This window comes from Amblyraja radiata, chromosome 33, assembly GCF_010909765.2.
Source record: "Amblyraja radiata isolate CabotCenter1 chromosome 33, sAmbRad1.1.pri, whole genome shotgun sequence".
NCBI lineage: Eukaryota > Metazoa > Chordata > Chondrichthyes > Rajiformes > Rajidae > Amblyraja > Amblyraja radiata.
Genome location: NC_045988.1, coordinates 7621826 through 7636602, shown reverse-complemented (window position 1 = coordinate 7636602; position 14777 = coordinate 7621826). Strand labels below are relative to the sequence as shown.

Genomic DNA, 14777 nt, shown 5'->3' with positions numbered 1-14777 from the left:
CAACCCCCCTATACAGCAATTCGTTCTTCCCCCGCACAATTAAAGCATGGAATAATCTCCACCCAACTATAGTTACCCAACCAGATGCAACTAAATTTAAACATAGAAGCATAGAAATTAGGTGCAGGAGTAGGCCATTCGGCCCTTCGAGCCTGCACCGCCATTCAATATGATCATGGCTGATCATCTAACTCAGTATCCTGTACCTGCCTTCTCTCCATACCCTCTGATCCCCTTAACCACAATGGCCACATCTAACTCCCTCTTAAATATAGCCAATGAACTGGCCTCGACTACCCTCTGTGGCAAGGAGTTCCAGAGATTCACCACTCTCTGTGTGAAAAAAGTTATTCTCATCTCGGTTTTAAAGGATTTCCCCCTTATCCTTAAGCTGTGACCCCTTGTCCTGGACTTCCCCAACATCGGGAACAATCTTCCTGCATCTAGCCTGTCCAACCCCTTAAGAATTTTGTAAGTTTCTATAAGATCCCCTCTCAATCTCCTAAATTCTAGAGAGTACCTCTAGGTACCTCTAGGGTAAAGTATCTCTTTCTTCCCAATAACCCTTTCTGCCTTAAGTCCTCCCTTCACCACCTCCAGTTTAAATTCCATTTGGAATATTTTGGTAGACACAAAATGCTGGAGTAACTCAGCGCGACAGGCAGCATCTGTGGAGAGAAGGAATGGGTGACATTTCAGGTCGAGACCCTTCTTCAGACCAGTGTGCTCTTGTTCCACCGGGCCAGTGTGCGGCGCTGTGGATACGGTCGTCCTGCACCAGGTCCTCCAGGCCAGTGTGCGGCGCTGCGGATGCGGTCCTCCTGCACCGTGTCCTGGTCCTCCGGGCCAGCCGGTGGCGCTGCGGCGCGGGTTGCCCGGCCCGGCTTCAGTCGGCGGCCGACGCTCGGCGTGAGGAGCCGTGTTTTCCCAACGTCGGGCAGCAAGGCCGCAGCTGCGGACCCGCGGCGAAGGCGCGATGCCGGGGCTGGGGCCGGACCAGGCCCGGCGGCAGAGCCAGGCTCCACTGGTGCTGCAGAGAAAGTGGCTGGGCCTCGGGCTGCTACTGCTGGCCTGCCTCTTGCTCCAACTGCTGCTCAACATCTGGTTGCTATGCGCCTGGGTGCTGCTGCTGTTGCTAGGGGGGTGGCTAGGGTCGCAGCTGGTGCTCAGTCCCTCCAGCCTGGTGCATCTGGAGAGGTTCCTCAGCCTGGAGCCCTGGCCCATCCAGCCCAACTCCCGGCAGCGTCTAGCCCTGGAGGTGGAGGGCACCATCAGCAAGATCATCAGGGACTTTGTCAGCTGCTGGTACCAGACAGTGAGTCAGGAGCCAGAGTTTGTAGAGGAGGTGCAGGCTGCCATGCGTGCCATGGCACTGGAACTGCAGAAGAGGATGGAGGGGGTGGACAGGAAAGCGCTGGCACAGAATGTGCTCCTGCTCTCCGGCTGCCACCTGGAGGTGTACATGAGGGCAAAGAGGGCAACCTGTGAGAGGACCGCCCGCCAAGATGCTCACTCCACGTGGAAGACATATTGCAAACTGTGCCAGCCTCATATTGCCTTGCAGAGCCCGGCAACTGAAGCGAACTACGCACGGGGCATTGTTGATTTGCTGCTGCATGTACTGGTGCCCTTTCCCAACCTAGAAACACGGACTGGGAGGTTTGTCGTGAGGGAGCTGATCATGTGCAATGTGCTTCTGCCCCTTATAAGAAAAATGTCAGACCCAGATTGGATAAATGGTATAATAATAGAAATATTCACAAAGTCCAGCAAAAAGACTGTTGATGTGATGGAGGAGCCTCTGCCTTTGGAGGTACCAACTTCCCTACTCTTGAAACCCCCAAAAGAGACAGTTGATGAAAGGTTACCATCTCCGAAAGTTACCGATTCTCTCAGTAATGATGTTGTTGATAGTTTGGAACCTAATATGGAGGAGACTATTGCATCCGAAGATGGGATTGTGATTAAATCAAATGATAAAGTTGATAAATCTTCGGAAAATATAAGCTGTCGCTCTGATTACCAAAGACCGGATAAATTAAACCTTTTCTATTCATGTGAGGAATTTGAACCGGAATCTCCCCTTTCTGTTATGAGAAAAGATTCCGCTGAATCTTTAATATTGTTGATGACTGATGAACTGGCTGTGGACAGGTTGTCTCCAACAGAATTAACTAATGCTTCAGATGCAGCAGAAGATGCAAGCAGTGACGAACTAGTCATTGGAGAATCCACACTTTTGGATGCAGATGCTATCTTGCCCACGTTTGACCAAAATCCAATTTCTCCGGGGCTTGAGCATGTTGTCAATGACAGTGATGTGAAAGAAGAGACTTTAGCTAAATTAGAGAATTCCACATCCGCTCTGGCTCAGGAGACTATCCGGATTCTTTCCAGACGACATTCATTTCAGGAAAAGGAACCTGTTCCAGCAGATGGTTCAACCTGCAACTCCTTAGAGGTTGTGTCTACAGCGCTTACACAGACATCATCTCCTACATCAGTGAGTCTGCCCAGTTACAGCTTTGAACCAATTTGCAGTCCGGATACACCCGTGGTAATTCACAATCTACGGATCAGTGGAACAATCACAGCAAAAGAACACAGAGGAGGGGGATTTCATCCTTACACATTATATACTATCAAGGCAAGTCCCTTTTGGATGATAAAACGAATCACGACCAAATACTGTGTTGTTATTCTGTCAACAAATTCTGTGTTGAGAGTTTGTGATTCCCGCGATACATCTCTGAGCTTAATTGGTCACAAAGTAGTTCTGTTACTATACTGTAATTTCCACTTATTCATAACTGCACGCAATGCTCCAAATGTGGCCTAGCCAAAGTTCTATAAAGTCACATCATGACTTCTTGACTGTTATACTCAATGCTCTGACATATGCAAACAAGCAAACCATATGCCTTCTTAACCATGCTTATCGACTTGACTTGCCAGTTATGTTCCCCTTGCAGCCATGTTTCTGCAAGGGCCAACTCATTATAGTCCCAAGCACTGATCCAGGCTCTAAGTTGATCTGCTTTCTCCACAATGCTCCTGGCATTGAAATAAACACACTTCAGCCCATCAACATCACCATTTTTCTTCACCTCCCTGTCTGTGTTCCCTTTGAACTAACTGGTCCAAACCTCTACCTTCCCATCACCACTTATAATTTCTGAAATACAACTTTGGTTCCCAGCCCCTGCCTCCCAGAAAATTAGGAAATCCAAATTAGTTTGGTAAAAAACCATAAAGATAGACACAAAAAGCTGGAGTAACTCCAGCATCTCTGGAGAAAGGAATAGGTGAAGTTTTGGGTCGAGAAAAGACATTTAGGAGATTTAATCAAGAGCTAAGTTATGATGTGTGAAATATTAAATTATATATCTTTAGAAAAATACAAGCTATTTTGCAAAGAATGGAAGATTAGAGGCATTGAAATATCTAGCAATAAATATTTTTTTGAAAAATCATGTTGGAAGGACTTGAGTGATGTTAGGGTAACAGTGACAGAATTAAATAAGCAGACCAAACTAGATAGAGATTGGAAACATAATGAACTGTAGATGCTGGAATCTTGAGCAAAACACAAAGTGCTAGAGTAACTCAGCAGATCACGCAGCATCTGTAGAGAAAGTCTCACATTGTCTACAAATGCTGTCTGATCCACTGAGTTACTCCAGCACTTTAGGTAAAGAGATGATTTTAAGAGACTATTACTAAACCCCACATCTATGTAGAAAAGGAAGGTAGACACTAAATGCTGGAGTAACTCAGCAGGACAGGCAGCATCGCTGGAGAGAATGAATGGGTGATGTTTCAGGTCGAGACCCTTCTTCAGACTGATGTCAGGGGAGTGGGAAGTACAGAGATAAAATGTAGTCGGAGACAGTAAGAGAACTGGGGAGGGGATGGAGAGAGAGGGAAAGCAAGGGCCAGAACAAGGGGGTCACAGTTTAAGGATAAAGGGGAAATCTTTTAGGACTGAGATGAGAAAAACATTTTTTTCACAGAGAGTGGTGAATCTCTGGAATTCTCTGCCACAGAATGTAGTTGAGGTCAGTTCATTGGCTATATTTAAGAGGGAGTTAGATGTGGACCTTGTGGCTAAAGGGATCAGGGGGTATGGAGAGAAAGCAGGTACAGGATACTGAGTTGGGTGATCAGCCATGATCATATTGAATGGCGGTGCAGGCTCGAAGGGCTGAATGGCCTACTCCTGCACCTATTTTCTATGTTTCTATGTTACTTGAAGTTAGAAAAGTCAATGTTCATACTGGTGGGGTGTAAGCTACCCAAGCGAAATATGTGCTGTTCCTCCAATTTGCGCTGGGTCTCACTCTGACAATGGAGGAGGCCCAGGATGGAAAGGTCAGATTGAGAATGGGAGGGGGAGTTAAAGTGCTGAGCAACCGGGAGATCAGGTAGGTTTAAGCGGACTGAGCGGAGGTGTTCGCTGAGCCTGCACTTGGTCTTGCTAATATACAGGAGTTGACACTTGGAACAGCCGATACAGTAGGTGAGGTTGGAGGAGGATCAAGTAAACCTCTGCGTCACCTGAAAAGACTGTTGGGGACCTTGGATGGAGTCGAGGGGGGAGGTAAAGGGACAGGTGTTGCATCTCCTGTGTTTGCAGGGGAAAGTACCTGGGGAGGGGGTGGGAAGGGACGAGTTGACCAGGTAGTTACGGAGGGAACGGTCTCTGCGGAAAACAGAAAGGGGTGGAGATGGGAAGATGTGGCCAGTAATGGGATCCCTGTTGGAGGTGGCGAAAATGTTGAATGAGAATTATGTGCTGTATGGGACGGCTGATGGGGTGGAAGGTGAGGACAAGGGAGACTCTGTCCTTGTTACGATTGGGGGGGAGGTGGAGCAAGAGCGGAGCTGCGGGATATTGAGGAGACCCTAGTGAGAGCCTCATCCATAATGGAAGAGGGGAATATGTAGAAAATAATATGTTTTGAAATTAGCCGATTTATTAATATGCAATATTAAAGTTTCATTATAGTTTAAGAATATGAAAAATATATATTTGTTCTTGGTTTTCTTAAATGTGGCATTTACAGAGAATAAATTGCATTTGTGTGTGAGTGCTTGGCTGGTGTGTCACTTGGTTTGCACTGACGGATACATTGCTGTTGGTTCACAGTATGAGACAGCACTGGACACTGACAATCCTGGAACCCTCCAGCAGGTGGCATATCACACAGTTAATCGACGCTACAGCGAGTTCCTGAATTTGCAAACCAGGCTGGAGGAAAAGACAGAACTTCGTAAGATCATCAAAAGTAAGAGCACAGCAATGCAACAGGATGTCTGAATGAGCTGGTGGAGGAACAGATCATTTTCCATATTTCATATTTCCTTATAACATAGAAGGAGGCTAGTTTCGACCATCCATCTACACCAGGGCAATTTACAGTGCTTAATTAACTTGTTAAATGGAACACACATACATACACACCCACACACCTTCGTTTAAAGATTTTTGGCCCACTGAGTCCACACTGACCATCAGTTACCCATTCACACAAGGTCTATGTTATGCATATGTTATCCCATTTTCTCATCCACTCGCTATATTTTTTAGAGGCCAATTGACCTACAAACCTATACATCTTTGGTATGTGGGAAGAAAGCAGAGCACACGGTCACAGAGAATGTGCAAACTCTACACAGACAGTGTTCGTGGTCAGGATTGATCCAGAGTCTCTCTGGTGCTATGAGGCAGCATCTCTACCAGCTGCAACACTGTTCTGTTTGACTTCTGATCTTACATTTTACCAAAAGGGCAGCACGGTGGTGCAGCAGTAGAGTTGCTGCCTTACAGCACTTGCAGCGCCAGGGACTCAGGTTTGATCCTGACTACGGGTGCTGTGTGTATGGATTTTGTACTTTCTCCCCGTGACCGTGTGGGTTTTCTCCAAGATCTTCGGTTTCCTCTCATACTCCAAAGACGCACAGGTTTGTAGGTTAATTGGCTTAGTAGAAATGTAAATTGTTCCGAATGTGTGTAGGGTAGTGTTAATGTGTTGGGTTCGCTGGTCGGTGTGGACTCGATGGGCCGAAGGGCCTGTTTCTGCGCCGTATCTCTAAATATAAAACTAAATTTGTGGCAGAAATATTTTAATGCCTTTAAATTGGGACATCCCAAGAAACCAATGCAAATCTGACTTTCTTTTCTCTAATTTTGTCTGTGTGGTTGCTTATACTTTTAAGCAACGAGATTTTGATGCTTTCTGATTTGAACACAAGTATAATAGATCTAAATGTCATCAATTACTATTGGCAAAATTATTAAAATTATTTTCAATGGGGATTCATTATGTTTTTCCCAGTAATAGATTTTTGTTGGTTTCCAGATATCAAAGGACCAAAGAAACTATTTCCAGATTTGCCATTTGGAAATATGGACACTGATAAAGTTGAGGCTCGAAAAAGTCTCCTTGAGACATTTCTGAAGGTAGGAACAAACTAATGCATGTATCATCCTTGATGAGGGAGGTGTTTCCTACTGGTCACCCATCAAGGCTTATACCCAGAAGATAGACACAAAATGCTGGAGTAACTCAGTGGGACAGGTAGCATCTCTCTATTGAAGGACTGGGTGAAGTTTCAGGTCGAGACCCTTCTTCTGACTTATACCCACTCTCCCACAGGAATTTCTCATACAGACTGTGTTTAATGGTGTCGTAGAAATTGCATAGAGCATCTAAATTCGGATCACAGAACACTTTAGAATGGCCATTTTAATCAGCTTGTTAACAATTTGGCTGAACAAACAGTGGCTTACAAAAATAGACAATAGGTGCAGGAGTAGGCCATTTGGCCCTTCGAGCCAGCACCGCCATTCAATGTGATCATGGCTGATCATTCCCAATCAGTACCCCGTTCCTGCCTTCTCCCCATATCCCCTGACTCAGCTATTTTTAAGAGCCCTATCTAGCTCCCTCTTGAAAGCATCCAGAGAACCTGCCTCCACCGCCCTCTGACTCAGACTCACCACTCTGTGAGAAAAAGTGTTTCCTCGTCTCCGTTCTAAATGGCTTACTCCTTATTCTTAAACTGTGGCCCCTGGTTCTGGACTCCCCCAACATCGGAAACATGTTTCCTGCCTCTAGTGTGTCTAAGCCCATAACAATCTTATATGTTTCAATGAGATACCCTCTCATCCTTCTAAACTCCAGAGTGTACAAGCCCAGCTGCTCCATTCTCTCAGCATACTCAACAATATTACTGGAATCTGGCCTGCATCATTGCATTGCACAAAGAGTAATAGTGAGAGATGATTTCTCTTGGAATTTTTATGTTGGACTCCATCCATAGAAAGATAGTCTCCCTGGAGCCAACGGGGGACTTGAAGTATAAATAAAACCTTTCTGCAATTATATAGGGCTTGGTTAATATTGAACTATTATATTGAATAGCAGAGCAGTCAGAGGGGGAATTTTTACTTCCATTTTTGTATTTAATTACAGCTTCCTTATGTATCAAATTGCTTATCATAGTTTACTTTTGTGAACTATTTTTTGGAACTGAAACTTAAGGAAAGGTTATATTTTCTAATTGCGGTCGCTAACTTGTGTTATAACTTTTTTGTATTATGTATGGAGTATGCAAGAAAATAAGGTTTTCTTCTTCCAATGCAGCAACTTTGTGCCATTCCGGAAAGTGCGTACTCTGAGGAGATGCAGGAATTCCTGGCCCTCAACACTGATGCCAGGATTGCTTTTGTGAAGAAGTCCTTTGTGTCCAGGATTGACAAGGTTATTACTATTTGGGAACATTTTTATTGATCATCCTCTCTTCGAGAGCCCTTTTATTTATATCCTTTTAACGGAAAGCTGTAAGTTAGAGGTCAACATGTACTTGTTTATTTTTTTGCTGGGTCCAAATCGAACTGCTGATGTCCTTCCAGCAGGTCAGTTCTTCGTAAATGTTGTGGCATAGAAACAAGATTAAAGGTGGCACAGCTGCAGTGAACCAAGGTTCGATCCAAATCTTTGGTGTTCGGTAGCAATTTTATATGTTTTCCCTGTGATTATGTTGGTTTCCAACGATGCTCCTATTTCCTCCCACATCCCAAAGATGTGCTGGTTTGTATTCCATTTCTCCCATTATCAGCAGATGGTTTGAGAAGCAGAGGTGAATAAGAATAGGTTACAGGGAAATAAGACAGGCAATGGGATTGCTGTTAGAGCCAGCATAGATGGAAATACCAAGAATATTGGAAGTCAGATGCAGCTCCACCAGTGGATTTATCACCAAGTCTGGGGATAGAGCACTCCATACCTGTCATAGAGTCTTCCAGCAAGGAAACAGGCCCTTCAGCCCAACATGCCAATCTTGACGCCGCATCTAAGATAGTCCTATTTACCCATGTTTGGCCCATATCCCTCTAAACCTTTCCTATCCATGTACCTATCTGAGTAGCGGACCAGACCTGAGGTCCAGCAGTTTGGATTTGCACTGAGGATGGCAGACAAATGTGTGACAACAGCATTTGAATGCAGTCACTGACCTTGACTGGTTTTTATAGTCTTCTTTGTTTTATCATAATTTTATTTTATCACTTAAGTTGTCGTTGTTGTCAGATGTTTTTATGTAAGTTTATTGTTTAATTTAAAAAAAATCTATTTGATTTGTCTGCGAACATTTCCCATTATCAGATAACCAAGAACAGTCCAAAGGTCCAAAGGCCATTGACAGACTGTCAAAGGCCATCGAGGCAATCCAGAGATGCAGCCTCAGGATCTGACGCATTAAGTTAATTGTTAATGGGTATAACTGCATCACAAGGGTGGGCTGCTGCAGCCAACATCCAGCTTTATTGCAGAACAATGAAAAGTAAATGTGGCTATGGAGAAATCCAAAATAGTTGCTGATTGTCTGATTGGGCCATTCTCAGCATTAGGGGTTCATGTTAGTGATGAATTTTAATTGAGTTGATGAGACCATTTGCCAGGGGATTGTATTAGCATGGTCTGTCTTTCTTGCAGATTGTCGTTAGTGCAATTGTGGATACATTGAAGACAGCATTCCCCCGAACAGACCCTCAGAGTCCTACTGAGGAATTGGGAGAGTGCGAAGCAGATTGCAAGTTCCAAGGAGATGGAAAGAAAGCCAACAAGTGGGTATCTGTAAAATACATTAAAGATCCTTAATCTGGAGACTGAAGAAGGGTCCATGTTCTCCAGAGATGCCGCCTGACCCGCTGCTTTACTCCAGCACTTTATGTCGTCTTTTGTAAACCAGCATCTGCTTTTCCTTGTTTCTACAAAGAACTTTTCATATTTGCAGATTTTTGCATCTCTCAAGTGATTGTTCGTTTTTCTCATTGTTTCTACAAAAACAAACAGAAAAATGTTCTGCTTTATTGCAAGAGGCAAAAGTACATTTTCATTTGTCACTTAACAACCTCGATGCACCAAACAAAATATTTTATCTGATTGTAATCTCTCATTAAATATTTCAAGCCATAAAGATTTCTGTGTTAATCATGTGTGCATATTCCAGACTTTATTTTGTGCTGTAAAATATTTTTTTAAATGAATTACAAATCGTGCATGTTACTTCCTGGTTAGTTGTGAGTTTTTAGCAGTGAGATTCGCTTCCCGTCCAATTTGAGGCTGCTGTTAACAGACATCGTAAAGAGAAATGTGTATGAAGGAACTGCAGATGCTGGATTACACCGAAGATAGACACAAAATACTGGAGTAACTCAGCGGGAGAGGCAGCATCTCTGCAAAGAAGGAATGGGTGACGTTTTGGCTCGAGACCAGTCTAAAGAAAGGTCTCGACCCAAAGGGTCTCAATCTAAAATGTCAGCCATTCCTTCTATCCAGAGATGTTGCCTATCCCGCTGAGTTACTCCAGCATTTTGTGTCTGTCTTCGGAAAGGAAAATATAGAAATTATAGAAATATAGTAATAGGAATATTTCTAGTCGGGACCTTTCTTCAGACAAACGTTATCTGTCTTTTCCCTCCATAGATGTTGCCTACCCTGCTGAGTTCCCCCGGCACTTTGTTTTTTTGCTCAATATTCCAGCATCTGCAGATTTTTCCTGTCCCCACAGAAATTGATACTTTTATTCCAATTGAAGAACTGTTAAATTTATTTATTTCAGATCCCGTCTAAGGTTTGCCTCCAGTAAGATTGCTCCGGTACTAAGTGTTGGAGACATTCAAGCAAAAATCACATACTGCTACAATGAAAATGCTGTAAGTCTCCAGTTTTCTTTTATATTTCTGCAATAAAACTGAACGTTGAAAGTTATTCATTATTTCCATGTACAGTCCATGTAAGATCTGACCAAAAATAATATTATCAGTCGTTTCTGGTATTTATTTCATTTCCAGATAATGTTGCTCACTTGGATTCCGAATATACTTAAAACACATGATGTATATTTTTGTTTAGATTACCCTTTGGCTTGAACGCTGGCCAGGCAGTTTAGTGAAAAATATACCAGACTTATTATAGCTAGAGAGACTTGTGTTGTCCATTGTGTAGTCAGAACTAACCCTGAAAGGTTACCATCTTCTATTGAACCAGATGCCAAAACATTGGGAGTTTTGAAATCAGATAGTAAATACAATCAAACCCAATATTAAATCCCCAAAATTGATCAACTCAGCTTTCCTTAAAAAAGAGGAGGCAACATTTTTAGTTGAGGAAATGTGCATTCTCCTTTCACTCCTCTCCACTGGTAAAATGACATTGCCTTTGCCCTGGGAGAAGTGTCTGCTCTGATGGTATCAATGGTACACGTAGCTTCAGGCTTTGATGAGTTAACTTAAAAGAGACATTTTCATCTAATGACATTTGCAGAAAATGAACTATAAATTAAATACTACATTTCCAGAAAGTATTTTATGTCTGGAGTTACAGAGGGTGAAAAATGCAACTCTTAATAAACAGGCACGTTACCAAAGGGCAGTAAATATAAACTTTTGCAAAACACAAAGTGCTGGAGGAACTCAGGAGGTCAGGCAATATCTGTGGAGGGAATGGACAGACGATGTTTCGGGACAGGACTCCTTTTCAAAATATAAACTGTTCTTCAAGACTATCACTTACACACAGGGTGTTCTACTGAGTTAGCTTTTTGAGTTTGTTACGAATGCCAAAGTAGGTGTAATGCTCCATATTTCAATGAGATGATGATAATTAACAAATTGGCTGTGTATTTGTGTTAATTTATGTGTAATAGTATCGTACAAATTTATGGCACAATATGAGACTCTTCAGCCCAATGTGCCATGTCAGCCAAAGTGGTGTGATTTAGATTCCTTCCACTCCCAGCTCTCACTCCATCGCCTTGTAGGATTTTGTGATGTATGAATAGATATTATACATACATTTTTACAGTCAAAATTCAGGCATAAATCCAATGTTCTACAACATTGTATTTGCAAAATGCAAAAAGAAAACAATCAGAAAGAACTGTAGAGGTTATATTGCTGAGGAAAAATAGTTTGGTGCATTTTTTTAGATGTTGCAGCACTATTTTGAATAATCCAATGTTTCCTGAATGGATCATTGGGCCGTCTGGGTTGCAGGTGGCACTGACTTTGGATATTTTACTCCATCTGTATTCCAACAATTTCTCTTGCTTTCATTTCTTGTGGTATTAAGTATCTTGTTTTCACGAGCTGGCTCAAGTGGCAAAATCTGTTTGGTTTGCATTCAGAACAAATAAAGTTTTATTTGGTACTGGAAAAGCCTTCCAGTGTTTATTGACTGTACCGGTGATGCTATTAATACAGCGTATTTATCTACAACATGCCTAATGTATATTCCATATGCCACTCGTATTGAACCTTTGGTGATATAAATTACTGGTTGGGCTTGTTTGTTTTGAGTGATTTTTGATCTGAAACGCATGTTATACTTGATTAGTGCCTTATAACGTGCTCATACATTGGGTAATGAAGGTGGATACTAGTGTGTGTTCATATAATTTAGTTCGCAATGAAAATGATTTATTAACCAACACGTGGGTAAAGTTTGTGACCCCTCTGTTCCTTATTGTTCATTATGTTCGTAAAAATGATAGAAAGAGGAATGGTTCTTTTGGCTTAAAATTTAAATATTAAGATTGGCTTGAGATGGAAAAAAAGTGCACAGTGAAAGAGTCTTGGGCCCAGTAAAAAAGGGTTGCCTGGCAAATTTACAACTCAAAATTTACATCTAACGTGATACAAATAATACATGGTGGGCAAAACATTCAGTTGATTGGATTGGAAATTATTTTTGCCCAGAGCTCATCCCCAGCCATTAGAAAACAATTGAGAAATTTAGAGGGGCTGAGCACCATGCGATTGTTGGATGATATTGTTGCCCCAATTGGTCAAAACATACCTTTAATATAGTACTCCATCTCTCTACCTCTCTAATTATTGCCTGTAGCATATTACGCCATTCAGCCAAATATGTTATGCCAGCTGTAATGGAGCTCAAAAACGATGTTCTGAACAGAACTCAGAGCAAAACTTTAGCCATGAGTCTGGTAGCTCCTTCAGGCTCAGTGTCAAATTTTGCTTGGTTACTGCACTGATTAAACACCTAGGATATTATCTCCAAGCATTGCATAGTTGTTGTCCTCTCTGGTCCCAATTTAAAAGCGATGGTTTCAAGATAATGTGGGGAATTAACAAAATTGTTTCATGATTATTTCAGCATCCAAGCACAGTCTGAAAGGCATTGAGCATTGCCATATGTAATAAGGCATTTGGAATACAAGAGAAATAAATCATTTTAACAGTCAATAAAGATCAAAAGGCAACTATAAACTGGAGGAGAGGAATCCAGCTTGTTGGCGTCAACACTGACGTCACAATGGCCGCTGGATACAGTCAGGGAAAGTTCATCCATTTGAAAATCTGTCTGTGAACCTTCAGCCTTTGTAGACCATTCTGATTTATTTCATTGTTCCCACCTCAGTTAGCAGGGAGAAAGGGCAATGAACTCAACCCCGTCCTTGTTAACTGAGCTTTTAAAAAAAAAAAGTAAATGAGCTGCAAGTGTACATGTATTTTTCATGGATAAACTCAGACTATTAAATTAAATTGCTGCATTCCAATGCTTTATGCTGAGAATTGAATGTGGCTGCAAATTGATTGGAATTGTATAGGTTAATATAGGTTAATTCAGAATAACACCTTTATCACTGAATTGGAAGGCACGGAAATCAAGTTCCATTTCAGAACTTGTACATAGTATTTGGGATAATACAGTATTTTAGGATGTGTGGTCTGGTGTGCCCTCTTTTGAATACAATGTTACAACTAGGTGCTTAGATTATAACTGAATCCTGGAATCAAAGTGATTGTCGTTGACTCCAAGGTAGCATTTGACTGATTATGGTCTTTGGTGGGTGCCTGGAACGTGCTGCCAGGGATAGTGGTGGAGGTAGAGACAACAGTAGCATATAAGATGCTTTTAGACAGGCACATGGATATGCAGGGAGTTAAGGAAATGGAACATGTGGAGGCAGTTGAACTTCACAACGATAGTGGCATTTAAGAGGCTTTTAGATAGGCACGTGGAAATGCAAGGAATTAAAATCTGTAATTTAGCAAGGAGAGTTACAAATATTTTTCAGTGGAAACAAAATACTTTCTGGAAGGGAATATTCAGCTGTTAAGTAGTTATCATGACTTATTCTACCATGTACTCAAATGGTTGCATAAGATTTTTGAATGAGCAGAGTATAATTAGCTTTGGTAAAACTGAATTTGTATTGCCACTCCGTAAATTTAGATTGCCCATTATCTAGTATTTCACTCTTATTGTACACATAGACATGCTCGCATATTGCTAACATTATTGGTCACATTACATATTTTTAAATGATAGATATTAACTCTTGGGAGAAATGTGTTGTTGAATAATTTTGTCAGAGTATGATCTTGTTATTATGTAACTGTGGTTTTACTCAGTTATCCGAAGGTCTTTGCGTAGCAGGTATGGAGGACTTCATCCTGGAACAGGGAAAGCTACTGGGAAGAACGCACCTGAATGTGAAGGGAAAAGTGTCCAAAGGGGATGCATTTAAAGAACATAATTACTCAGACAAGAAGCTGAAAAGCAGTGAGCCATCTTCCAACCAGCAATTTAATTGTGGTAAGCATTTGACCATAACTACTAGTATTGTTATGCATTGGCTCAACAATAGCAGCTATTAAATAGGACCTTTAATGTAGCACGGCATTCAAAGGTCATTTGCAGAAGCATTGTGACACTTACATAAATAAATGGAGGCGCAAAGAACTGCAGATGCTGAAATCTTGAGCAAAACACAATGTGCTGAAGCATTTTAGCGGGGGTCAGGTAGCATATGTAAAGGGAATGGCCATGCGGCGTTTTGGGTTGGGACCCTTCTGCAGGTCTGGTGGGGTTCCGACCCGAAATGTCGACAGGCCCATTCTCTCTACATATGCTGCCTGCCCACTGATTTCGCCCAGCACTTTGTGTTATGCATAAGTGTAAGTCAAAAGTCAATAACTTTGTGCTAGTCAAAAGTTAGACAAAGAGATGGGCTTTAAGAAGTATGGTGACTGTGATAAGAGAAGTGTAGAGGTGGAGAGTTTTACATAGGGAATTCGATCTTATGGCCTGTCTAGTATGGTTTCCTACACTGTTCCAAAAAATATCAACATGAGTTCAAAGATAATTCCTCGTCTTCGATTTACGAATGTTGTTGCCTTGGGATGCACTGTTGAATACAACGTTTTCAAAAAGCCATTCTTTCCTGTTGGTATCAGAACTGAA

The 14777-nt window shown here is 42.0% G+C and overlaps 1 protein-coding gene across 1 annotated transcript in view; it reads left to right on the top strand.

Moving 5' to 3' along the window:
- The first annotated feature begins 853 nt into the window (after positions 1-853).
- snx19 (sorting nexin 19) overlaps positions 854-14777 on the top strand; it is an 88492-nt gene continuing 74568 nt past the window's right edge. Inside the window, exons 1-7 of the mRNA XM_033049919.1 lie at positions 854-2647; positions 5150-5288; positions 6363-6463; positions 7650-7766; positions 9000-9130; positions 10129-10222; positions 13946-14129. Of these exons, the coding sequence (XP_032905810.1) occupies positions 977-2647; positions 5150-5288; positions 6363-6463; positions 7650-7766; positions 9000-9130; positions 10129-10222; positions 13946-14129 (2437 nt within the window). The 5' untranslated portion in view covers positions 854-976. The remainder of the gene's footprint in view (positions 2648-5149; positions 5289-6362; positions 6464-7649; positions 7767-8999; positions 9131-10128; positions 10223-13945; positions 14130-14777) is intronic.